Below are 27,578 nucleotides of genomic sequence, written 5' to 3'. Positions count from 1 at the left end.
TAATTTATCCTTAATTAATAACCTCAAATAACTCAATAGTGATAAATTACATAAATAGAATGATTTAATATTAATAAATAATCAATATAAAAATTTAACTATGAAAAAAAAAGTAGTAGATTAATGTACGATTTTACAAATCCAACATATGAAAATTTTAATTATCTTAATTAAAACCATTATTGAACAGTATTTTGCCTTAATAAATATAGAAAATGATTGATAAAATATTGTTAGCCTAATGGCTATAATTAGAAAACAAAGAAAAACTTAAATGTACTTTAAAATATTAAATAATTTCTTATAATATAAATAATCGACCAAGCAAGTTTTAATATGTATTTGGAATAAAGTATTAAAGATTTTATCATAAGGTTAATAAAAAACTCATTTTACATAAAAAAAAAACTGATTAAAAAGTACACTTTGTTTATTTAGGATAAAAAAAGATAAGCGTAAAAAATGATGCTGATCCGTCATATTCACCTATATATCACATCAAGCAATGACTATTCCATAGGATCTCATAAATAAATAAAACTAATAAAACGCCTGAGCTGTTTGATCTCTCGGGCAAACAAACCCTAGAGAGAACAAGTTTGCCCATTTTTCAATTCCCCGTTCCCCTTCGATCCCCACCCGAGCTTCCGCAGGCCCACCGACCCGACCCTGTCCATCCTTTCTTCTTAATTCTGGTTGCCGGTTTCTACAGTCATCCCCTTCTTCTCCTCCTACTTCTCCTTCTCGCGGCTGTTTACTTTCCTTGTGGACGACCCACGCCGCGGCTCGTGAACTTATCCTTCTGTCGCTGTTGCCACCGTTTTTTCCTATATTCCTCCGCTACAATAGGCCATTGTTATCTGATCGATATTCCTTTTCCCACCCAATACTTCCACCGACTCTCGTTCTCATTTTGGCCCATTTCGACACGCCTCGCAATTATTTTGCAGTAATATGTGAGTTAAGTTGCAGAATTATTTGCAAACAATAACAAAAGAAGCACGGCGGCGATGGTTATCTAATCAATCGAGAGGCGACTTAATAAAATGGGGAGAGGAGGAAAAGTCGTATATACAAGGACCGGTGGCCGACCCAAGAAGAAGAACTATAGAGAAGAAGACGAGGATGACGAGAGTTATGTCGCGGAAGAGGAGGAGAGCTCCTCCGAATCCGATAATCCCAATGACGAGAGCTTCGATGGTAGCCATGCCAATACTAGTGCCAGTTCTGCTGCGGCGGACGATGGGATGCCTAATGCTAAACCGAAATCTCGAAGAGGCTATTATTCTGGCCGGTGGAGATCTAGGGTTTCGGATTACGAGGAGTTGGAGGACGATGACTACGAGGATGACGAGGACTTCTCGCCGGATGCTACTGACAACGAGGATTGGGAAGAAGATTCACTGGTCTTGGGTGATATCCATGGTTCTGCTAGGAGAGGGACTACTAAACAGCGACAAAAGAAACTGAATAAGAAGGTTTCCAAGCCAAACTTTAGCGGCAGATCGAGTAAGGTGGCCTCCGCACCAGGAAGGAGGAAGCAGAGGAGAGGGGAGGCTAGCTCGGATGATGAAGGCAGCTTTTTAAAGGGACGGCCTGCCGCCAAGAGACGTAGAAAAGGTTCGAAGAAGGTGAGCAAGAGGACGGCTAAGTCCAGATCAGCTAGGAAGAAGAGTTCGCCAATCGATTCAGATTCGTTTGATTCTGATTTTTTGACATCCGATGATGATCTTTCCTTTAAGGCTCGGGTTGCGGTGGATAGATCTAAGAATAGAAAGAGAACCAAATCCGTGAAGAGAAAGAAGAAGTTGAAAGGGGATTCCGACACGTCAGATTCTGATTTTGTGGTTTCCGATAAAGACCTTTTGGACAATGATGTTGTTGTGCTTGCTAGGCCGAGGAAGATTAGCAGGACTGAGAGGAAGAATGCGAGGGCATCTAGAAAACAACTGTCAGTGGAATCTGAGTGCACTGATTCTAATAATGAGGTTTGTGAAAATGAAGTAAAGGATCTGAAGATTGAGAGGGCCTTGAATATGCGGAGACATGAGGGGTCTTCTGGAAGAAAGGGTAAGGAGAAAGAAGCTGATGATTTGGCTAAGCAGCTTTGCGGGATCTGCCTGTCTGAGGAGCATAAGGGGACCATTCAAGGAATTTTGAACTGCTGTTCTCATTACTTCTGTTTTTCTTGCATTATGGAGTGGTCAAAGGTGGAATCTCGCTGTCCTCTTTGTAAGAGGAGGTTTGTCACCATCACCAAATCTTCTAGATCTGATCCCATGTTAGAAATGAGAAGGCCTGTGATAAGAGTTCAGATGCGTGACCAGGTACTACGACATGTTGTGCTTGTCAATTGATTGTGAAGCAAATGTAGGCTTTGTTGATTATCCTTGTAGATTTTTGTTTTGTACTCACTATTTTTTCAGACTTGGCTAATTCACCAGTATGACTTTCTAAACGAATGAATAAATAATATATTTTGACTGTCGACTTACTTAATACCCGAATTTTAAGTTCAAAGCCTTGTCCTTAATTATTTTGAATTCTAAAAGCTAAGTTTTATTTACTTTCAACAAATTATTAGTATAATCAGCATATAAAACATTCTGTTCGTCCCTAGGAACATATAAAGTGCCATATGGAAAGTTTTTTATGATGAAAATGGCCTTTGGTTAAGATCATGAACCCAATGATAGTTTAATGTGGATGTGCTAACATGGTATTGAATCTGATGGTTGATGCGCTTTGGAAAACTTTCTCAGATCTATTTTGTTTCAAGACATTTCAAGACAGCAGCAACTTTAGTTTCTTGGATAACATTATAGGTCAGATTATTTTTGAGATGAAAAGTTAGAATAATGTTAAAAAGAATTAGAAGACAAGGCTCTTAAAATTTGTAGGCCAAAGTTTGAATGCATGATATCATTATTATGATAGAAATGACAGCATCGGTTAAGTTGATATTAAGTAAAATTCTGTGCAAGTCCCTTTCTCAGTTTATGATTATTCAGTTCATTTGAATTCTTTCTTAATCTTAGAATTTGAGTTTGCGTCACTTCATGTTTGGGCTATACTGAAAGCTGAAAGTACTATGATGGTATTAAGCTTTTTTATTGTCTAACCTTCGTTTTATCAAAACCTGTTTCATTAGATGTGAGCACGCTTGTTAGGGCACTCCCCTCATAATAAAGGAACTGATTAGTTTGAACTTTTGACCATTTAAGCTTCATTTGGTAATGCTTTTCTGCTTTACCTTTCAAATACCTGATATTGCACACGCACTTCAGCAATCTCCTCACAATCATGAAACAAACTTGCAGGATAGTTTATACATTTATGTTAGTATTGCGGCGATTGTATGTCATTCCAAGCATTCAACACAACAATAGTTCAACATTAGAGATACTGTGTTTTTAAATGTCACTTCATGAGGTTTAAAGATTAAGTGTTGTTATTGTTCAACGGCATATTCATTATGGGAGGTTCCCTACTCAATTGATGCTTTTAGTTATATATGCTTCTCTCTGCTAATGATTTAATAAATTTTACTCTAAATAAAATTGGCTCAATATTCTGGGCTATGAGGGAATTTTTTGAACTAATTCTTAGCGCTTGATTCAATTTTCCAAGTTAGTTTCTTTTTTAGTTCTAAGTGATTAATAGGCAATTCAAATGACTAATTAATATTTATTTTTTGTGTAATAAAGGCTGTGTTATGACATTTTAAGATTTTTTTTCTTTTCATAATTTTCAAATTTACTTTGAAACTTCTGAAGTTTGCTTGATTTTTTTTGTAATTTCAAGCAACATTATTTTATTTAGGCCCTAGGATGTCCTTGCCAGCATTTGGTTTTGAAAAATAATTGTTTGGTTTTTTCACCTAATTTTCTGTAGGTTGTATTTTTTCTTTTTTTTGCCTCTTCTTGATACTCTCAATCAAGAAAACCTGATTTGTTCGTGGGTATAAAATTGCCTTTTAATTTGAATGGAATAGCTCCATTTGCAAAATAAATGGGTTTGTAACTAGCCAATTTAGTAGTTGTATTTCTTTTGTAGTTTTGTCTGACCTACTTCCATCATTACAGATTTACCAGCCTTCTGAAGAAGAATTAAGGGTATTATTGGATCCATATGAAGATGTTGTTTGCATGGAATGCCATCAAGGAGGGGATGATAGCTTAATGTTGCTGTGCGATATATGCGACTCTTCTGCTCATTCATACTGTGTTGGTCTTGGGAGTGAAATACCTGAGGGAAACTGGTATTGTGAGTGTTGCAAGCTTGCTGATGAAGGATCTTTACATTCCCAAGTTCTAGATCGAGGAGCAAGCAGTAGTCATATGTCCCATGGTGCAGTTGAAGAGAATTGCTCTAGAAATTTTCAAAGCAGTTCAATCTTTCAAAGATCAGTTTCACATGGTCAATCTTCTTCACAAGGATTTGATCTCAATGCGCCACCCAGAAATTTCATAGAGGATAATGGAGTTCTAAATTCATCACAGGCATCTGGAACTGGGGCATCAACACTTTCTGGTAGGCGTGCTATACACCAACGCATCAGAGTATTTTTTTCTAACAACAGGGCAAGGCAGCTCTTTGCTGGACCTAATGGGACAGACACTTCTTTACATACTGAAGCATTGCACTCAGTACTGGAACAAAATAGGGAACAATCATGCACCTCAGAGAGGCCAAATTCCTTGCATTCTGTTTCTGTTACTGCACAGCAACATGAAAGCAGCAGGAATTTTCTGCACACCAACTCTAATTTGGTTCCATTCATGTCTAATGGAGGAAATTTTCGACATGTGGAAGGTGCGAAGGAGCAAATCCAATCCATGGTAAAAAGCTGCCTAAACAGGATGCGCAGAGAGGTCCCACTAGGTACGTTAAAATGTATTTGGGTTTGATTTTCTTACTGGTGATACATTTAAGGATTGATATTTGTATACCATTATTTTCTCGGACACTGCTGGATTTTTTTGAATTCATTGTCTTTGTGTTGGCCGATTTTCTATCTTACCTACTTTCTAATTTGTTTTTATTTATAACTAGTACTACAACAACTACAACAACAACACCTTTATCCCACTATGTGGGGTCAGCTACATGAATCCTTTTTCCCCATTGTGTCCTATTAAGAGTCAAATTCTCATCTAAATCTAATAAAGAAATGTCATTTCTAATATTTTTTATCCAAGTCTTTTTAGGTTTACCTCTACTTTTCTTAACATAAGTCAAATCTATTACAAACCATTTAAGGCGACTCTCTCTAATATATTATCTTCCACTGAGCTACTCCAACCTTTTCAATTATATGCTCATTTCGTATCATGTCTCTAAGAGTAATGCTACTCATCCACCCAAGCATCCTCATCTCTGCATCACTTAACTTAATATTATGCTTCTTATTTAATGGCCAACATTCTACACCATAAAGCATTGCAGGTCTCACAGCCATCTTAGAATTTTCCCTTAAGTTTGAGAGGGACTTTTCCATCACACAACAAGCCTGATGCATTCCTCCACTTCAATCATCCAACTTAAATTCTACTAATAATATCCTCATCTAGTTCACCATAACTCTGAACAGCAGACCCAATATATCTAAAACATGTACTCTTATTAATGACTTGATCACCTGAAGTCACAATCCATTAACTAGATTCATTATTACTAAACGTACACTCCATATATTCAGTTTTATATCTAGTCAAACGAAAGCCTTTAAACTCTAAGGTTAACCTCCATAATTCAAGTTTACCTTCAACTCTTTGTAGTCTTATCAACAAGAAAAATATCATTAGCAAAAAGCATACACCAGAGTGCAATCTCTTGCAAATATGTTTTGAGAACATCCATGAATAAATCAAAAAGATATGGGCTTAAGGTTGATCTTTGATGTAATCCAATTGAAATAGGAAAATACTTGGTCAAACCACCTTTTGTTTGAACATAAGTAACAGCTCCTGCATATATATCCTTAATGTCTTGAATATAAGCATTATAAATCCATTTCTTATGTAGAATTCTTCATAGCACTTCTCTTGGAACTTTATCATATGCTTTCTCTAAATCAATAAAAATCATATGTAGACCCTCTTTATTCTCTCTATACTTCTCCAACAAACCTCTCAATAAATGAATAGCTTCCATGGTAGACCTACCCGGCATGAATCCAAATTGATTTTGAGAAGCATTAGTGTCACGCCGCAACCTATGCTCCATAACTCTCTCCCATAGTTTTAAGGTATGATACATTAACTTAATTCCTCCATAATTCACGCAATCTTGTACATCACCTTTTTTCTTAAAAATATGAATCAACACCCTCATTCTCCACTCATCTAGCATCTTTTTATTCTTCAAAATAATATTAGTAAGCTAAGAAATTTCTTGAAATCCTAAGCATTTCCACACCTCTATTAGACTATCATCAGGTCCAACAGCTTTTTCACACTTAATTTTCTTTAAAGCATCTTTAACTTCGGTTTTACTATTACGCCGGTAAAACAAAATTTTTTATTTTCATTTAAGGTGCTAAGGTCACTAAAGTCAATCACATTCTCATTTTCTTCATTGAAAAATTTAGCAAATAATCTCATTCACCTTTGTTGAATATTCTTTTCTAGTAAAAACACTTTTTGATCTTCATCCTACACTTCACTTGAACTAAATACTTACTACTCATATCTCTTTGTTTAACTAACTTATATATATATATATATATCTTTCGTCTTCCTTAGTATCTAATCTATTATATAGATCATTAAAAGCTAAAATTTTTGTTTGACAAATTGCTTTCTTAGACTCCTTGCACATTTTGATTCCACCTCAAACTATTTTTATTATTGTAGCTTTTTTCTTTGATCCAAGCACATCTTTTGCAACATTCTTAATATCATTATGTACTTTTTCCCACATCATATTAGCTTCCTTATGCACAGACAAAATCTTGAGATTTAGAATTTTACTCAAAAAAATATTTTTGTTACTATTTTTTAAATGTCCCCATCTAATCCTAGAGCAATGTTTTACTTTATTTTTTTATCTTCTGCCCTTTCATCTTAAAGTCCAAAACTAATAAGCAATGTTGGTTACATAAACTTTCACTCAGAATAACTTTACAATCTTTACATCTAAACAATCTATTTTTTATTCATAACTATTGAGCTTAATTAGAATTATCAATTCTTTTGGCTGTATCACTTGAACTAGAATTTTGTACTTAGTTATTGACAATGGAAATAATGAGTGGAGTAAGATTTATAGCAAGTTGTTTGGAAGACATGTTCTATAGAGGAACATGGAATGCTTTGACTGGCTGCAACTCTTAGTCCAATATTATAACCTTTTTTTTTGTACATCAAACTCATTTGACGGTGTTATCTATTGTGTTTGTCATTTTCCATGATTCTTAGTGATTTGCATCCCTAAGACATTTTTCTTTACCTTAGGTGTTTTCAATATAGTTTCAGCAAATAATATATGTAATATGAATTTTGCTGTGTAAAGGTTGGAGTAGCTCTAGTGGAAGATAAGATTAGAGAGAGTCCCTTAGTTGGTTTGGTCATATTAAATTGAGGCCTTCCAGTGACCCGGTTAGGAAAGTTAAGGTATTAGATTTGTTTTATGTTAAGAAAGGTAAAGGTAGACCTAAAAAGACTTGATTATAAAATATTATAAATGATCTTTCTTTATTAAATTTAAATGAGAATTTGACTTTTAACAGGACATAATGGTGAAAAAGGATTCATGTAGCCGACCCCACATAGTGGGACAAAGGCTTGATGTTGTTGTTTGTTGTTGTATCTCTTTCTTTATAAATGATATTGCATTGTTGAAGTTTTGAGTTAGTTAGCATTGACTCGAACACGTATATCTCAATTTTGGATAAAGTCCCGCTAATTTTCACTAGACATGATCAATTTTAATTTTAAGTCACAACTCAAGCGATTATGAAACTGGTTTTTTGGCTTCATGTATACTAATCATCCTATTTGAGCTGCATATCATCTTTTGCTATTACAAAAGGTAAATTCTCCTTCCAAATGGTTATACAAATTTAAATGTATCAAAGCAATTAGTTTTTTTTTTTTCATATATATTTAGTTTTGATAGCAGTGGTTAGTTGACAAAGATTTATAATGGTAAGAGATCAATGGGACATGGATTTGATGCCATTTTCAAGTAGCATTAATCACTATCTTATGTCAACTTCACGTCGATCTTAGTTCAAATTAATCTACTTGAGTGTAGCCATTACACCACCACTAGTTGATCTCTCATGCTTGTAGTCGACTGATCAAGAGATCATTTGACTTGATGACATGGGGGTAAGTTTAAAGGAATTAGATGCCGCGGAAAACCTCTCAAGAGAATACTAGATGTTGATGAGAAGAATGAAGAAAATATATTGCCACTTGAATGAATCAAGACCAAGAGGAACTCAGGTGGGGCCTTGAAAGAATGCTCAAGAGCTATGAGTCGAGTGCTGTGGAAATACACTGTAGAGACAAAGCATAGAGAATTTGCTAATGGTGCTTGTGAGATGAGTCACTCTGAAGTCGAGAAGACCCTTGATCGCATAATAATACTAATAGCATTGTCTAACAATCTATTATTTAAGTGCTATTTCCTTGTAACTTCCCCAATAAAGAGCCATGCTTCCCTATAATATTTTCCCTATAATAAATGCCCACCCAATTTGTAATTGACATTTTTTTATATAAAGGGGTGTCAGAGATAAAATGGTAAACTTTGTTGGGATTGCCTAAATTGGCTAGAGAAACTCTGTGAAATTAGAGAGCTATTGAGAGACGGGGGATTCAAGAAATTGCGGTCTTCATCCTATAACTTGGCCTTGTTTTCGTGTTGATGAAACATGAGCGTTTTTCTTTCAAAAGAAAAGAAAAAGAATATCGATTATTCCAGCCCACATTTTGAGGTTCGCTCAACTTGTTTATTAGAACTTTCTATTGATGATATGTTGATGCTAATTGGTCAGGTTTTTGGTATCAAAGCGTTGGGATTGAAGAGAATTGTAGTGGATGTTGTTGATGAAAGGCGGATAAAAGGAGACAAAAAAGTCATTCTTACCTTAAAATTGTCAAGAAGGCGAAGGAAAGCCCAAATATCAACATTATTTGGAGAAAACTTTGTCAAGTCACACTCCTTCAAAATAAGATGGGTTATAATGATGGAGGTTTTGAGCAAGGAAATTCCAGTGGTGGTTCCAAAACCAAAAAGATAGGGAAGGATGTTTCCGTAGGAAGATATTATTGATTAGCATGATTCAGAAGATGAGGATCTTGAGCATTCATTTAGAAGAAGATATTTTACCCTTCTTGATAGAGGCAAATATTGATGTCCTTACCTTTAATGGAACCAATTGCATTGAGCAGTGAAGTTTGATGCTTGGGTGGGTTAGCTAGAAATCTATTTCAACCTCTATCGTATTTGTCTCAAGAAAGGGTTTCTTTTGACTAAATCTCACCAAGCATGTGTTGACTTGGTAGAACATCCATCTTTAATATATTATATATGCAACTAAATATTTCATTGGAGTTTTCAAGATGTTACTCTAATTAGAGTTCTACCCTATGGGGTTTAAAGATAAAATATATGAAGTGGCATGATTACATTAACAAGAATATATTGTGTAATATTATGCCGACGAATTCCAAAGACAAACCCTATTTTTTGATGCATCATTGGTTGATTTTGTCCGTGTTGATGAAGCACATGGCAGGGGTGCACTAAAACATCGCTAGCAAGCTCTAACTCTTTCATGTCAAATATCTCAGCCACATAAGTATGTTGATGTGCGGAGAAATTATTGAAGGTGATAACAACAACTCATAAGAGTAAAATAATAAAAATTGTATTCCAAAAATAGATTTCATATATTCCTTTCTTCTTAAGCTATTATATATATAATATAGCAATAGAAATCTTTAGAAAATACTAGAAACTTGGTACAATATAGGTATAATACTCAAAAGGTAGACAATTACTAAGATGCACTGCATCGTACTCCCGTACTCTGAAGAATTTGCGTGCAGGCTGACGGCGGGATTATGCGCAACAAGGTTACAGAAGGAATTTGGTCACGGACGGGTTGTGTGTGTCATTGGGTCGGGCCGGTTGCTGGAAACTGTCGGCGAGAGGAAGCGAAGGCAAAAATGGGGGTATGGGAGAGGAGCGGAGTCGTGGGTTGTGCAGGATTGTGGTCGAGCTGGGCATTGGACGCAGGATCGAGCGAGATCGCTTGCTTGTGGGAGAGGGCTTGAGTCGTGCAGGAGGGCTGCAAGATGGAGCACGTGCGGATGTGGGATCAGCCTAGTTGTGGGAGCTGTCCGATCGAGTTGAAGGTGCATGCGAACAGGGACCACGGGGACTGGTGGCAAAGATGCAAGTAGGCTCACGCGTGGGTGCAAGCGGGACTAGTTCAAGGCGGCGATGTGGGATTTTGTGCGGCCGGATCTTATTGGGCCGTAGATATGAGAGATACAGGCGGAGTTGAGGCAGTCATGGGAATCTGAGTCGTGGGAGTTGAGGCAGTCATGGGAATCTGAGTCGCATGTAGATGGAGGGGTGCTTGGGACTAGGTTATGAGAAGAGAGCTGCAGTCAAATCGGCAGAGAGGGTGAGGTTTGTCTTGTGCAGGTGTGCGGAGTCAAGGAGTGGAGAAGTGTTGCTGGGATTGTGGGCAAGAGTAGTGCCGAAGTGGGAAGATCAAAGGCTGAGACGGAAGTTCAGGCTTGTCTTGAAGTCAAATAGAGAATCTCGTGCTGTTGTGGTTTCATAGATGTGGATTTGTTGGGATTTGAGGAGGGTGACCACTTGAGTCCGATATGGAAGTTGTCCGATGGTATGGTTGCCATAGGTGAAGATAGATTAGCCAGTATGGTTGCCGGATGGTGGAGGTTGAATCGTCAGTATGGTTGCCGACTGGTGGAGGTCGTATCGTCAGTATGATTGCCAACTGGTGGAGGTCGCTTGTGATGCTCGCTTGCGCTTCCCTCAAAGCATCCAAACACGGATTGTCGTCAAGTGTTGATGCAGTTTCCTTCCTACATGATCTCCCCAAAGCATCCAAACCCCGATCGCCATCAAGGGTTGATGTAGCTTCCTTCATCCTTGGTCTCCTAGAGCTTTAGCTCTAATACCAACTGATTTTGAGAGAAATCATTAAAGAAGGTGATACCAAAATCTCATAAGAGCAAAACAACAAAAACTGTATTCCAAAAATAGATATCATATATTCCGTTCTTCCTAAGCTATTCTATATATAAATACTAATAGAAATCTCTAGAAAATACTAGAAACTAGATACAATATAGGTATAATACTTCCAAGGTAGACAATTACTAAGATGCACCGCATCATACGTTCACAGTGATAATTGAGAATAAGAACAAAAATGTAGGTGACACTCATCCTATTGAGAAGAATGGACAGGAGATGAAGGTTGTCGAGACAAAAAATGGAATCAAAAGAATTCTGTTAAAGGTAACCACAACATCCTCTTCTTTTTCTTTGAGAAATGACCTCTACAGTGATCACTATCAAATCACAGGTCATGATTGAGATAAATCCTGAAAACTTCATCCATAACTCTTCCAAGAGAAGTTGAAGAAGGATAAAAGGGGAAGAAGGGGGTAACATTATGGAGAAGGATTAGACGTTGAAGTCAGTAAATCAACCTGGCTCGATTCTTTCTTTGATGGCAATGCTGAAGGGGAAAGAGCCAACCATGCTGAGGGGGAAAGAACCAACCATTTCACTCACATGCTTTTGTACTTGACTGGACGCAGAAGGACCTTGAGATGTGAATTAATCATCAATGTTGTGTCCACTTCGCCATCAATTTAGGAACACATTGATGATGTGTTGTGTGAAGTGGTGCTTATTGACGTCTATCATTTTATGTTTGGGAGCTCATATCGATGGGAACAAGTTGTCATCTTCTATTAGAGGGTGCAACAATATCCATGTAAATACGGTTTGAAGTGTACCATTAATAAGAGTAAGGGTTGTCAGCCTCTTGATATGGTGGTTTTTGGTTAGTTGAAGAGGACTATTAAAGCATGCAAGCGTGAGAAGCTCATGGTCCTATAGAGGAAGCTTAACATGATCATCTAGACATGTTTCTGAGCAAAATCAGAGAAGCGTTGAGATCGAGACACTTAAAAGCATTGATCTTTGGTGCTTGAGAACTGACAGCCTAAACTATAGTTCTTTTTTGAGAACCAAAAGGCTTGCTTCCATGAAGAGCGATGGAGTATATATATGATCAAGCTTAATAAGCATTCCCTATCTATTTAAAGGGGTATTGTAGGAAGAAAGGTGGTAAGCTGGGCTAGGATTAGCCAAGTTATTGGGAGAAAATTTATGGAGTTAGAGAGCTAGAGAGAGAGACTTGAATTTTTCATTGTCTAGAAAAAAAAAAAAAAACTCAATCACTAGTAACTCCATTGATATCTGCTATATAGGTTTGTTTGAACTTTCTTACGGTGTCCTATTGTTGCTAAAGGATCCCTTAGGTTGATTTAACGGTGATAGGTGACACTGCTGGGTACACTCACTACATGGCTTCCAATGACTTAAAAGAGGTTTTTGGTTTGTTGAAAAAAGAATGTAAACTGTAATACCATCTAAAAAGAGTACAATATATTTGAAATGTTTGAAGTTGTTTGGATGAGTGAAAAATAAATGCATTTGTTAGATGGTTGTTGATGATTCGTTGACAACAATGTCCGGCAACGAGTTGCAGGTACAGTTAGCTAGCGGGTGATGGCAACGATAGTCGGTGGCTAGCAATAGGGGCAGTGGATAGTGGCAGCATGCTATGACTTGAGTAGAGAATTTATTGTCAATTTGGAAATTGACAAAATCCAAAGATTTTTTAATACCCCAATGTTGAGTTAGAAGCCTAGAAGGGGAATGCTGAATTCACCAATGAATTACATTTCATTTGAAATACCAACCAAACATTTGAACTCTTGGAATGCATTATATTATAAATGCAGCCAACCAAACGACCTCTTAGTGGTATTGGCTGGAATAGATGATGGCTAACTTCTTTGTAGACATTGACAGACTTTCTATTGGTAAGTTTTTTTTTTTTTTTTTGTTTTTTGCATTCGATAGTCTCATGCAGGAACCCAACTATAATTCCTCGAAATCATGATCCTGATAGTTCCAGTCTAATTCTCGGCAACTGGCATGTGGTGTAACACTCGATCTTTTAAAAGATGAGATAAAGTTTTCCCTCAAAAATTATGCCACACTTTTAGCACATTCCGAAAATTTTCAAAATCATTTATATTGTATTCTTTAATTCATTTCGATTATTTTGATATAGAGAAGCCTATATATTTCAAGTAATGCATATAATTGTTTTTTTTTTTTAAGTTTATATTTTAACATTACTATACCCTATAACTAATGGACTGTTACTACTACAGTATTCACTCATTGATGAATCATGACTTTTAACGTTTCTTATTGCTATTTTATTATTTTATTCAATTTTGCTTCACTTTTTCTCCAAAAAATCTAACGTTTGCTGTAATAATTTGCTGAAGAGCGGTATACTTACATGAAGATAGCAAGGAAAGCTACCCACACGATTCTGGCAGCATGTGAAATTCAGCATTGTAGTAGAGTAGTTTCCTCTCTTCTGCAGCCTCCGGACAAATGCTGCCATGATTTGGATAGCGGACCAGTAAATTTACTCAGAGGTTGCTGTTCATTTTGTTTCGGTGAATTTGTAAAAGATGTTGTGAAAATGATTGTTGAAACATTATAAATTACATTTTATCAGGTCCCCAGAACTGAACTAATTTCCAACTTCTGGATGCCAAGATGTTTTTTTTTTTAATTTTTAAATGCTAAATTTATTTATATGAGGTTATTTTTCTTCAAATGATTCACGATGTCTTTGGGAATTTGCAGTGAATATTGCACCATTATTCTTGTTAGCAGATTTTTTGGCTAGCCGGCATTAAGCAATGCATTATGTATGATAAGAATGGAAAATTTTGGGTAGGATGAATTTTCTAATCATATGATCTGTTTTGAATTGAATGTGATATAGAAACAATTAATTAATTAATATGTATTACGTTTATCTTAAAAAAAAAAAATCTAGTGGTCAAACAATTTTCATCATGAACTAATTTAGATGAGGATATTCTACACAAGCTTTTTCCTATTGCAATATTATAATTTAAAAAAAATCACAAGAATCAAGGATAAATCTCACTGAGATAAACAAATCAACGTTTACTGCCCTTTCCCAGAAATATGCAACGTCCACCTTTATTAAAAATAAAGCCCTCAATTGTGTCAAAACTTCCGTTTTGTTATACGCTCTCGTCTGCTATGGTTCTATACGCGATGAAAATAAATTGCTGGCAGGTGTTTCAAAATTATATGTACTGTTGTGCGAGCATTTTCTTCATAAAATTTTGTGCAAAATTGACGAATAAGGATCAGTATGCAGGCTAAGATGAAATTTAATATTAATGCTAGTTTAAAAAAAAAAATTTAAAGTAGGGCGAGACTTATTTGCGGTTAATGTAAAAAATTATTATCTAATGTGTTTAAATTGCTACATGGAGCATGCATTTTGTGCTAACTAAGTATATTGAATTGATGCATTACTGGATTTCATTTAATTTTGGTTGAATAATGTCAATCCATCAGTTGAATGAAACACGTATCAGATTATTATCTAATCTAATGAGAACCAATATGGCATGTATCACTCAGCAGCTATGTTGTTTTCTTCAAACTTCAAAGTGTGCGACCCCCTCTGAGTGCACAAACGATTTGAAAAAAAATAAAAAATAAAAAATAAAAAAATAAAAAAAATGGGGGGAGGGGATGTTGGGCAACAAGCAGAGCCCTGGTCCTCTTCCCAAGCCTCAGATTAATTAAAACTGTAGCGCCGTTTCGCTCCCGCGCTGGCGCGCTCACTCGTTTTTCGGCTCTCTCCTCGTCTTCTGAACCCACTCTGTTTTCGAGCTTAAAAGGATTCCATCATGTCCCATTAAACGGTCGATGGAACCGACGCCTAGGGTTTCGCCTCCACCGACGGTCTGGATACATCGATGGGCGCCCTGACAGATCACCGGAAGCGCGCTCGCGCAGATCTAAAAAGATTTTTCCCTCTCGCTCTTCTCTCCTTCCTCCAAAAACCCCGTCCACGTCCACCTCCGTCGTTGTGATTCGCCGCCGCCGCCTTCTCTAAGCACTTGCGCTCTCCTCCTCCCCCATCCTCTCTTCAACCCCCGCTTTCCGCTCTTCGTTGCATCATCCACGCTCCGCAGCGCATCATCCAATCCTTTAGCCTCTGTTCTTCGTCCACTTAGAGACCGAGACACTCAAACGCTGCGAAGATGGGTAATTTCTTATCGAGGAAGGGTGATGACAGGGTCTACTTGAATGACTTCAAGAGGAGTCATAAGCGTTTTTCACAAGAACCATTAGGTCTTCCGTTTCTAATTCGAAAGGATGATAGAGGATATTCTGCTTCTGTTTTGAATAGGAAGTTTAAACCCAAGGATGTAAGTTTCTATGGTTTTGTTCTCTAAGCTTGAATTATAGATTTGGTGAGTCAAGGCTGTCAAAACTGTGCTTTCTCTTTTTATTTGTTATTTTTGTAGGCACTTTTTGTTCGTCATTAAATATTTTGAAATACTTACTGCAGAGAGGTCTTACCATTTGTGCTTCCATGGCCCTACTTTAATTAATATGGCGTTTTGATTGCATGCATCAAGTTCTGTCATGTAGACTACGGCCCATATCATATCAAATTATACTATTTTTAACAAAAATTAGGAAAAACAAGGGAAATCATATTATAGTTTGCCCTCTTAATGAGAATGGTTTTTTTTTTTAAGTTTATTAACAATACCTTATTATTGTAAATACAATCTCTAATTTCAGTATTAATTTTTACCTTTATGTTAATTCTGCTCATGTTCTTGTGTGTTGGATTGCCATGTGCTTAGTCCTATTCTCTCTCCTTTAACTCTTTGGGGACTCTGATCTACTTGCTGAAATTGTTTATACACAGCCAATCGCTCATGCACAATTTCATTGCAAGTTGACCATGGCTAAGTGAACAAGTTCTTTGATATCATTTTGTGATCTTCATGTTTTTGTGTCGGATCATTCAAATCCAACATGAGCTCACAAAACATGCAGAGTTATATACTTTTCTTCTTGCAATTTTGCATTTCCTTGCTCTAATATTAGCCAAATAGAGCTATCAGATGGGCTGCCTGATGCTGATGTGGTCTAAACCAGATAAGCCCAATTTAATTAAGCCGTGATCCAAATTCAGCTTGATTTGTATTGGAGAGTGTTCGTGTGCATTGCATAGTGACAACATAAATTTGAGAGATGTCTTTCTCAATCTAAAATTACCCAAAAAATGCATTGAGATCAGATAATGCTTCCTAATACTTTTTTATCCTGCTAAGTTGATCTACTAATGAAATGAGAAGGCCCAGTCTGAGTGGCTGAGTGTTTATGCACTATACATCAACAAATGCATAAAATAATTTTAAATTTACTATGCCAAATTGAAAGGTTATTACCAATAAACCTTGAGGAAGCTATTAGTCTTCTTGGAAACCATTTCCAATTTCCTTCAACACCTACAGCCAAGAGTTTCCATGGATGCTTCTTGTGTTTTCATGCTGTTTTGATTTCAGTGTTTCTGAATTCTATCTAGCAATGAGATGTATTTAGCTATTTGATAGAGAAAATGAAAGCGGGAGGTAGCGAACAGCTCGATTTCTTCTTTGGTTGCTTAATACTGAGGGCTGAGAGACCTCATTTTCTAGATTATGAAAGGTATCTTAAAACTATAGATAATAAAATAAAGGAAGAGGTTCTGGGAGCCTCTATTTTTTCTAGGATGAGAGGATGATGTTTAATAGAAGAGCAAGATGTTTTAGGATCTAAATTCAATTTCCACTTGATTTCACTGATTACATTTTATCTTTTTATATTTTATGAAATTCTAGAAGCATTCAAAATTTAAGCTTGCCTAGTAACATGACTAATCCCACAAAACATGCTTATTAAATGCTATGAATCAACAACAACAACAACATCATCATCATCAAGCCTTTTTCCCACTGTGGGGTTGGCTACATGAATCCTTTTTCTCCATTGTGTCCGGTTAAAAGTCAAATTCTTATTTAAATCTAATAAAGAAAGATCATCTCTAATATTTTCTAACCAAGCCTTTTTAGATCTACCTCTACCTTTCTTAACATAAGTCAAATATAATATCTCAAATTTTCTAACCTGGTCATTGGAAGGCCTCCGTTTAATGTGACCCAACCATCTAAGGCGACTCTTTATAATCTTATCTTCCACTAGACCTACTCCAACCTTTTCACGTGTTTGCTCATTTCGTATCCTATCTCTAATGGTCAAGCCACTCATCCACCTAAGCATCCTCATCTCTGCAACACTTAACTTAGTATTATGCTTCTCTTTTAATGACCAACATTGGGCACCATAAAGCATTGCAAGTCTCACCACCATTTTATATAATTTTCCCTTAAGTTTGAGGGGGACTTTTCTATGGCACAATAAGCCCGATGCATTCCTCCACTTCAACCATCCAACTTGAATTTTGCTGATAATATCCCCATCAATTTCACCATCACTCTGAACAATAGATCCAAGATATTTAAAATGTGTACTCTTATTAATGACTTAATCACCCAAAGTCACAATCCCCTCACTAGGTCTATTGCTACTAAAATTACACTCGACATATTCAGTTTTAGATCTACTCAAGCGAAAACCTTTAGACTCTAAAGTTGACATCCATAATTCAAGTTTATCTTCAACTCCCTCTCTAGTCTTATCAACAAGAAGAATATCATCAGCAAAAAGCATACATTATGGTACATCCTCTTGCAAATGTCTAGTGAGAACATCCATGACTAAAGCAAAAAGATATGGACTTAAGGCTGATCCTTGATGTAATACAACCGAAATAGGAAAATACTTGGTCAAACCACCTTGTGTTTGAACACAAGTAATAGCACATGCATACATATCTTTAATGATTATAATATAAGCATTATTAGCTCATTTCTTTTCAAGAACTCTCCATAGCACTTCTCTTGGAACTTTATCATATGCTTTCTCTAAATCGATAAATATCATATGTAGATCATCCTTATTCTCTCTATATTTCTCCATCAAACCTCTCAATAAATGTATGACTTCCATAGTAGACCTACCTGGCATGAATCCAAATTGATTTTGAGAAACATTAGTATCACGCCGCAACCTACGCTCCATAACTCGCTCCCATAGTTTTAAAGTATGACACATTAATTTAATTCCTCTGTAATTCACACACTCTTGTGCATCACCTATTCTTAAAAATAGGAATTAACACACTCATTCTCCACTGATCTGGCACCTTTTTAGTCTTCAAAACAATATTAAATAGTTTAGTAAGCCAAGAAATTCCTTCATCTCCTAAGTATTTTCACATCTATATTGGAATATCATCAGGTCCAACAGCTTTTTTACACTTCATTTTCTTCAAAGCCTCTCTAACTTCGATTTTACTTATATGCTGATAAAAATAAAAATCTTTATATTCATTTAGGATGACAAAGTCACTAAAATTTATCGTATTTTCACAATCTTCATTAAAAAGTTTAGCAAAATACCTCATCCACATTTGTTGAATATCATCTTCTAAGAAAAATATTTTTTGATTTTCATCCTTAATACACTTCACTTGAACTAAATACTTACTACTCTTATCTCTTTGTTTGACTAATTTACATATATCTTTCTCCCTCCTTAGTATCTAATATATTATATAAATCATTAAAAGCTAAGCTCTTTACATCATAAATAGCTTTCTTAGATTCATTACGAGCCTCTTTATAGCTTTCCCAATTATCAGAATTTTTACATCTAAACTAATTTTTATAACAAATTTTTTATTTTTTTAGCTTTTCTTGCACATTTGTATTCCACCACCAACTATTTTTACTATTAGGAGCTTTTCTCTTTGAAATTCTAAGCACATCTTTTGCAATAATCTTTATGTCACAAGCCACTTTTTCCCATATAATATTGGAATTCTCATACACAGATAGAATCTTAAGATCTAAAATCTTACTCTAAAAAATACTTTTGTTAATATTCTTTAAATGCCCCAATCTAATCATAGAAAATCGCTTTACTTTATTTTTTATTTTTTGCCCATTCATCTTAAAGTTCAAAACTAATAATCGATGTTGGGGTCGGAATAACTTTATAATATTTGCAATCTAAACAATCTAATTTTCTTATAAGAACACTTGTCACTATATTCAGGCCATACAGCGCGTCGCTTCCAAGTGACGACCTAGCATTAACACAAAATAGGATTCATATCATGATTATTCGACAAGTTTTACGCTGGCTGTCGACTACTTAACGCAACCCTCCACTTTTCTCATCCAAGACTTGGGACCTGACAACGACAGTGTTATGTTATGAATCAACAATGAATGGAAAAATATGAAACCATCATAACAACATAAAAGAGCATTAAATAAGAAAGCACATGAAGTATATTCTCTTTAACATATAGAAATTTTAGGAAATATTTTGAAAATTTTGAGAATTGTTTAGAAGCTTTTAAATTATTTTGGAATAGTCCAGAAAATTTGAAAAAGCTTAGGATATTGGGATCCTCTTGGACTATAGTTGGGCTAATCCAACCTTAATAATATTTGGCTATATTAAGGTAGTAATAAAAAATTATTAATACTTATGTGGGCTTGACTTGTTTAAGCTTGGATAAGCCTTGATAAATATATGTCCAACTTTATATCAAGTATCAACTTATCATTAAATATATTTTATGACACATATTTTGAATACTTGCTAAGTTTTATTCTTTTGCAACTATGGTTGATTAAAATTGGTCGAGCATTTGATTAGTTATTAAACTTATTTCAAGTAGTGTGAATTTAAGGCATGTGGAAGTTGGAATATTGGGTTTAAATTTCTTTTAGGGGAGTTCATTTAGAACAAAAGCGTTAGACCGGTCCATTGTACCGGTCCAAACGGTCCATACAGGACCGGCTCATGGAGACAGAGGCGGAAAAGTTCCGTTTTTCCTGTACACGTCGACCGAACCACCCAATCCAACGAAGCTATTTAGGAAGGATTTTTGAGGGAGTTGGGAGGGAAATTTGAATATATGGAATGTTTAGAAATTTCCTTTTGAATTGTATGCATTAAATAGTTTGTTTTCTTAGGGTTAGGACATCTTGAATTTGGCTGAAATTTGAGATCTCTTAGGTTTTTGAGCTCTATCGGCGTTTAGAGATTTGGGGGGGAGAGATCCTCCTCTCGAATAGAGGATCAATTATATTTTGGTATTTTCCGTTTCTATTTCATCAAATAACAAATTATCTAACGTGTTCCTGGTTTTGTGTGGATTTTTGTGGAGAATTCTCGTTGTTTTCAAAGATTGCTAGGAAATTCTTGAGATCTTCAAGTGTTTTCTATCAAATTGGTATCAGAGCGGTTTCTGGGCTGTTTTTAGAGAATTCTTACAACAATTTTTCTACTTTGGATTGAGGTTTTTGCCATTTTTAGGGGGGAAATCCGGATTTTTGAGCTAACAAAGAGCCGGAGACATATGACAAGAAAGGTCAAAGTATTGGAAGGGAAGATCGGACAAATGAAATCTGAAATTTCTTATCTCCAAACTCAAGTTTCAGATTTAAAGAAAGACATTTCAATCATCCATGGTAAGATCAATTCATTTTTTCCATCTTGGAGGATATGTTGAAGAAAGTGCTGGAGGGCCAAACCAAAAAAATGCCGTCAGAGGTGAGGGAAGTCACTAACAACCAGGGAAGTGGGCAAAATCTTAAGCCAATCAGACGAAGGGAAGATCAGAAGATGGAGATTTCGGAAGGAACAAAAAAAAAAGCCTCTTCTAGGGCCTATTCCTAGGGAGGAGTTGGGTAAAGGGTATGTGGAGAGGCGTGAGGGGGTTGGGCATGAGTGGAGGGGTGTTGAATTTGAAAGAAGAGGGGCTGAATTTGAAAGACGAGGACTTTATTATGATCGAAGAGGTGTCGAATTTGAAATGAGTGGGGTTGAATATGATTGAAGGGGTGCTGAATTTGAACGTAGAATGTAGGCTTGTGATGAAAAGTTTGGGTGCGAGTGGACGAGGGATAATTGGCACAATTGTGGGAACTACCCTTTTAGGGAATGGGAAATTTTGGAGGAAGTAGGGTTGACGGAGGAGATCTGAGAGTGAGGAAACTGAAGATGCCTATTTTTGAGGGAGATGATGCTTATGGGTGGATCTACATGATGAAAATGTACTTTACTGTAAATAGGTTGACGTAAGAGGAAAGACTGATGACAGCTGGCATATGTTTGGAAGGGAAGGCTATGGCTTGGTACTAGTGGAGAGATGCGACGACCCATACGGAGTTGGTGGGAGTTCAAGGATTGCCTGTTAGAATAATTTCGAACTAGCAAGGGAGGAGACTTATATGAGTAGTTCTTCGCCTAGACACAAGATGATTTAGTGATATAGTACCATGAGAGGTTCTAGTACATGGCTAGCCGATTTGATCATCTTTCTGAGACCGTGCTAAAGGGGAACTTCATGAAGGGACTGAAATCAGAGATCCGATCAACAGTTAGAGGATGAGGCCTCGTGATTTGGGAGATGATATGGAGCTAGCACAATTGGTGGAGGATCAGAGGCACTTGGAGAAAGGGACAGAAGGCAGCAACTCAGGAGGCACGTACAGGATGACCACCTCCTTTTTGACATCTAAGGAGCCGACACCAGGTACCCTTCGGGAGACCCTGAAGGAGAAGACTGTTGGTGAAAGACTTGGGGACAACTTCAATAAGCTCACAGAAATGGAATTACAGGAGAAAAGGGCGAACATGCTCTATTTCAGATGCGACGAGAGGTATACGCCTGGGCACATGTGTCAGGACTGAACTCTTTAGGTTCTTACCATTTGTGATAAAGAGGGAATGGAGGGTGTCGTCTTTCCACCTTGTGGATAATGTGAGTCTTTGGGAGGGGGTATTGTTAGATCGGTCCAGCCTGTCCATACAGGACCGGCTCATGGAGATGGAGGCGGAAGAGTTCCGCCTCTCCTGTACGCTCCAATCGAACTGTCCAATCCAACAAAGCTATTTAGGAAGGATTTTTGAGGGAGTTAGGAGGAAAATTTGAATGTAGGGACTGTTTAGAGATTTCCTTTTGGATTGTATGCATTAAATAGTTTGTTTTCCTAAAGAGCATATGCCGTTTTGAGCATTGTTAAATATAATGTATATTCCTTAAGCATTGTGGTGTTAAACAACTCAATGTAAAGATAAAAATGTCTAGAGGTAAAATGTGGGTCCACCTGGTATTAATTTGTCGCTTAGTTTGTTTTGAGTTTGGAGCCAACTACATTTTCTTATATTTAACCCATAATAGATGACTTTTTTGTTTGAGACTCCAAGCCAATGGTTGAGTGCTTCCATCATGAAACTTGGATGATTGGGATGTTATAAACGGATGATTATTTAGATTGAGGTCCACAATAGTTACCTCATTCTTGAGCTGCTTTTAAATTTTAAAGGAGGTTTAGAATAAACTTTACATTTTACCAAATTTGCAAGATAAACTCTATCTATCTTGTCTTTTTTTAGTTCCAATTTCTTACTTCTCTCACAAAGAAATGAATAGCATTTGATTTGTTTTTTCGTTTGGTGGATTTTATCGAGATGAGCAAAATGAAGCATAAGGAGGTAGCCACAAGACTTCACAAACCTTCCACTTTGGACTCAATACTGATCCATCTTTGGTGGGTAGTGTACTTATCGATAAAATTGTAAAAGAGCCCATCAAATTTAGATTCCTGCTCAAGATCTTTTTCTTTACTTGTTTGTGTACTTTAATTTTTTTTTTTTACCCTTGAAAAGTCTTGGAAGGACCAAAATCTTTTAAGTGAGCATACACTAACTAGCTTCAGTTCTAATTGGCCCTTTGTAGATGTTTTTGGGTTAGTTATAGAACAACTGCTCTTAGCTCAGCTTGAAAATTGCGATACTGTCAATCCTAAGAGCAAGGAAATATTTCCTTTTGTAAGTTATGTGAATATCATGAGAAATTATATTTCAAGCAGAATTCTTTATGATGGGGACATCAATGCATGGAAGGTTTATCATAGAAGGGGCCGTAGATCGACGACCATGATTGAGTCGTTATATTATTAGTTGTTGTGTGTGTTGTATGTGATTTAATTTAGTTTGTGAATTTTTCCTTAATTTTATGTTGTAATCCCATGGCTCTCTCCCCCCTTGTAAGGTGATGATGATTATTTTGAATGAATTCTGATTTTAGCCCTATTCTCTTGTGTGAGAGTAAGTGTGGTGGAGTGGTGAAGCCTTAGGAGAAGGCAAATGAAGTACCCAACTGCCCATTAAGGTGAGTTTTTGATTTCAACCTTGTATCTCTTCCCCTTTCCCTCCTCCTTCCTCACTAGTTGTCGGTCAGCCACCCCCCCCTCTCTCGGCCAGCCACCCCTTCCCTTCCACCGCCCACGACATGCCCACCACCACCACCTCCCCATCCAAGTTCCCAATCCAAAAATTTCAAATATGAAATTTTGACCACTGGGATTCCGATTGGACCCCACTTGTCTCTTGGAATTCTGAATTTAGGAGTTACTACTCTTCTTCTTTTCATTTTTAAAATTAGTTGGGAATTGAAAAAGCCACAACCCCTTCTCTTTCCCTATGGTTGGTCCACTCTTGGAACTCTTCATGTTAATTAATGGGAAGTTGACCCATTAATTGCAAAATTCACTTTAACTTTTCCCCTTATCAAAACTACTTTTCCATTTTCCAACCCCACTCTCTCCCATTCCCCTCAACCCACTTTGACTTTTCCCTTTTTCAAAACTTCTTTTCCATTTCCCAACCCCACTCTCTCCCATTCCCATAAGCCCCACCACTCTAATTAGCCTCACACCATTCCTAATCTCCTCCAAATAGCAAAAACTATGGCCTCCATCCTTCCAGATTTCGGCCAGCATCTCTTCTTCTCCATTGTGAAGCAAGACACAAGGAAGACACTACAGAGCAACCCTTTGAAGATCAACCGGCCGATACCACACTACATCTGAAGGAAGCTTCTCTGCAACGCAAACAACTAAGTCTTTCTACTCTTACTTCATTCATTTAAGTGGACTTCTTTGAAGTCCAATTCTCTGTTGCATTACTATTTTCATGATAATTTAAATCCGCTAGCTTATTAAATCGTTGAGTGTATGATTCTTGTAGTGACTAATCTATGTTAAATGTTGGTTTTTTTACCAACCCATGTTAGCTAAGTTATTGATTTGATTTATCCTTCCAGAATTCTAGAACTTTGGTTATGGTTAATTGCTATTGGTGGATTGCCTTCCTTGTTTTGAAGCTTGTTTTACGCATCCCCATGATTAATTACTTGCTGATTTTTAAATTCAACTTGTGTTTAATTTCATAATGCAAGTCTTCACATATTAGTCCTGCATCACTTTCTTTGCTGACGAAGCTGCCTGAAATTTTGTAACTATCAATCTTGAGAGGAAGTCTTTCCTTTTGTATGAATAAAATTTTTATTATATCAATCTTATGACCAATACAGCTGTTGTCTTTTAATCATTAAATTATGGAATGTGTTCTAACTTGTTGATGAATTAGTCGAATAACTTGAGAAGTTATATTTTCAAGTAAAGTCTTTTTTTTTTAAATGAAGCAGCCTGAAATTTTGAGGGTAAGAAAGTTTTTCCTTTTTTTTATGAAGCAGCCTAAAAATTTCATTCTATCAACCATAATAGCAATTAATCCGTAGTCTATATGGTTTTGATCTACATGTCCATTGTGGGCATTGCGTAGTAGAAAATTACTCATTACATTTTTAAGTGGTAGATTTTCTGATATAGCAGGATGTTTGGTTCAAACCAAGTTCTTGAACTTTATATATGCGCTAGTGGCTTAGTTACTTTGGTTTGATGCATCAAGTTTTTGTACATTGATCTGGAAAATGTTTTTGAACTACTGGGAATCTAGTATTTATGCATGCGCTAGTGGCTTAGTTTCTTTGGTTTGATGAATCAAGTTTTTGTACATTGATCTGAAAAATGTCTTTAAACTAGTGGGAATCTAGTTGTTATTGAAACCTCTGTTTAAAATTGCGCAATTAGAGGCGCGCCTCAAGGCAATTCCTCCCAAAAACGCCTCGGAACCTACGCAATTCCACCTCTGTAAGAGGCGTACGCCTCACTGGGACTGAGGCACGCCTCAGAGGCGCAATTCCTGGTGAAGCGTACGCCTCACTGGGATAGGGCCCACTCACTTAAATTGAATCCTTTTCTCTCCTTATACTCGAACGAACCCGATTTTTCCCCCTCCAGTTCGCGAAACAGAGCTCCCGCACGCTCCAGTTCGCGAAACAGAGCTCCCGCACGCCGTCGGCCTCCTTCCCGCCGCTTCTCCCGCCGGCGCCGCCTCTCTCCGGCGAAGTTGAAACTTCCGGCTGCCCTCTAGGAGTACTCCACATTGGATTTTAGGTATTTTTATTAAGTTTAGGGTTATATTTTTCAAGTTTAACTTAAACTAGGGTTTAGTTTTTTTGTGTATTTGGTTTTTTGCTTTAGGAGATGGTTAGAGGTAAAGAAAAGGCGAATACGTCATTGCGGCGTGACCCTTCTTGGAAATATAGCGTGCAAGTTGACGTAGGAGGGGGCGAGAAAACGTATGTCTATTTAAATGGTAATTTTTGTGAGAAAGTGGTGAAGGGCGGAGTAACCCGCATGAAGGAGCACTTATCATGCTGTCACAAGAACGTAACACCGTGTGCAAAAGTTCCGGACAATGTGAAGGAAGAAATAAGTGCTTACATGAAGAAAACTACCACTGCTAAACACTTACTACAGGAGCAATTTGATGAAAGGGTCGAGCATGGTGCTTATTTTAGGAGCGAGAGTGGAAAGGGCTCTTCCTCCACTATACATAGTAGAGGTGCACGGGATATGATTGCATTTTATTTGTTTTTTGTATTTTGGGAGTTTTGTTAAACTAATATTTTGTGATTTTGTACTTTGGGACATGATTTTATTGCAACCACTTTCTTACTTTCCACTATTTTCATATATCATTTAGATGTTTTTATTGTAAGATACAATATTGCTATTATTCATCAAGTTTTTGTACATTGATCTGGAAAATGTTTTTGAACTACTGGGAATCTAGTATTTATGCATGCGCTAGTGGCTTAGTTACTTTGGTTTGATGAATCAAGTTTTTGTTCATTGATCTGGAAAATGTCTTTAAACTAGTGGGAATCTAGTTGTTATTGAAACAGTGTCATATTCAGGTTTTCTTTAACCAAGACACGAACTTTTGGTTATTGGTTAAATGCTAGCTTGGCTCAGCATTTGAAAGTAAATTTTTTTGCACTGTTCGCAAAGGGAGAAATTATTTTGTGTGGAGACCGGACGGCGAGAACCGTCCAAATTTGATGTGCTTTTGTTGACGTTTATTTTCGTGTCGACCCGACTAGGCTCGATCGACCCAATTGACCGCCGTCGAGGCAAAATCGGCTCAAATTGGACCCCGATTTGATTAAATTAAATTTATTTTAGTCAAATTCAATCGAATTTAATTTAATTAAAATCAAATCAATTTAAATCAAATCCCGTCGAGCGTTGTCGAGCCCAATTCAGCACAATTCGACATTCAAGCTTAATTTTGCAAAATTAACTTGATCAGACCCACTCGGACCCAAACCGACCCAAATCAGTTTGAGTCGAGTTCAATTCGGACTCAATTTCAGCCCTAATTTGTCAATTTGGGCTGAATTTAATGCTCAATTTGAAATTAAAATCAAGGGCTCAGATTTCATCTGATATCCCATTCAATTTCATGATAAAATCCCTCACGCGTGAGATGCCCTAGGGAGTCCATTTAGGCGGCGGCTTTCTGCCGCTCGTGCTTTCCAAGAGCACGCAAAGAAGGAGAAAGGGGGAGCATTCGGCTCCCCCGTTTTGTTCCGTCCCGACCCAGCGGAACCGAGAGCACGAGAGAAGGGGAAGAGGCGGAGGCGAAGCCCTCTTCCGCGTGCGATCAGCTAGGGGCGACTGCGACTGAGCCGTGGGAGGTTTTCCTTCCCACGTACGCGTGCTGAAGGCCGATCGGACTGGACCCGGTGGAGTGGGAGTTGCCTTGCACCTTCTTCTTCACAGCAAAAGGGTTTGGGAGCTTGAGACCTGCTGTCTTCTCCCTCTTCTTACACTCAAGGGGGATTTAGGAGTTTCTTCTCCCTCCGATTTCAGTTCCGATAAGTTTTTAACAGTGAAAGGGGTTGTTGTAGAGCTTTTCTACTGCAGTTAAGGGAAGTAGAAGACATACTCTTTCTCTCAAATCATTTCCAGTGAGCATGAGACAACGGAGGTGACTTCCGGAAGCCTTCAAACGCTGAAGACAGCTGTTTGCTG

The 27,578-nt window shown here is 37.1% G+C and overlaps 2 protein-coding genes across 4 annotated transcripts in view; both read left to right on the top strand.

Moving 5' to 3' along the window:
* Positions 1 to 556: 556 nt before the first annotated feature.
* LOC110103977 lies at positions 557 to 13,933 on the top strand. Its single transcript, XM_020832889.2, has 3 exons — positions 557 to 2,327; positions 4,086 to 4,884; positions 13,593 to 13,933. Exons 1-3 carry the CDS (start codon positions 1,047 to 1,049, stop codon positions 13,814 to 13,816), a joined length of 2,304 nt encoding a protein of 767 aa, XP_020688548.1. The 5' UTR covers positions 557 to 1,046; the 3' UTR covers positions 13,817 to 13,933.
* Positions 13,934 to 14,905: 972 nt separating this feature from the next.
* The window catches only part of LOC110103976 (ubiquitin-like-specific protease 1A), a 48,906-nt gene continuing 36,233 nt past the window's right edge, over positions 14,906 to 27,578 (top strand). The window contains exon 1 of one of the 3 annotated variants that reach the window (XM_020832887.2): positions 14,906 to 15,578. In XM_020832887.2, the coding sequence (XP_020688546.1) occupies positions 15,411 to 15,578 (168 nt within the window). In that variant the 5' untranslated portion in view covers positions 14,906 to 15,410. The remainder of the gene's footprint in view (positions 15,579 to 27,578) is intronic. The other 2 variants (XM_020832886.2, XM_020832888.2) reach the window with 2 other exon arrangements.

Source organism: Dendrobium catenatum, unplaced genomic scaffold (genome assembly GCF_001605985.2).
Source record: "Dendrobium catenatum unplaced genomic scaffold, ASM160598v2 fragScaff_scaffold_142, whole genome shotgun sequence".
Taxonomy (NCBI): domain Eukaryota; kingdom Viridiplantae; phylum Streptophyta; class Magnoliopsida; order Asparagales; family Orchidaceae; genus Dendrobium; species Dendrobium catenatum.
Note: the sequence above shows the minus strand (reverse complement) of the source record. Positions and strands in the feature narration are given on the sequence as shown.

Coding starts and splice junctions, on each gene's coding strand:
- LOC110103977 (XM_020832889.2), top strand. CDS start 1,047: ATGGGGAGAGGAGGAAAAGTCGTATATACAAGGACCGGTGGCCGACCC. Junction 2,328..4,085: donor GAGTTCAGATGCGTGACCAG/GTACTACGACAT, acceptor CCATCATTACAG/ATTTACCAGCCTTCTGAAGA. Junction 4,885..13,592: donor GCGCAGAGAGGTCCCACTAG/GTACGTTAAAAT, acceptor AATTTGCTGAAG/AGCGGTATACTTACATGAAG.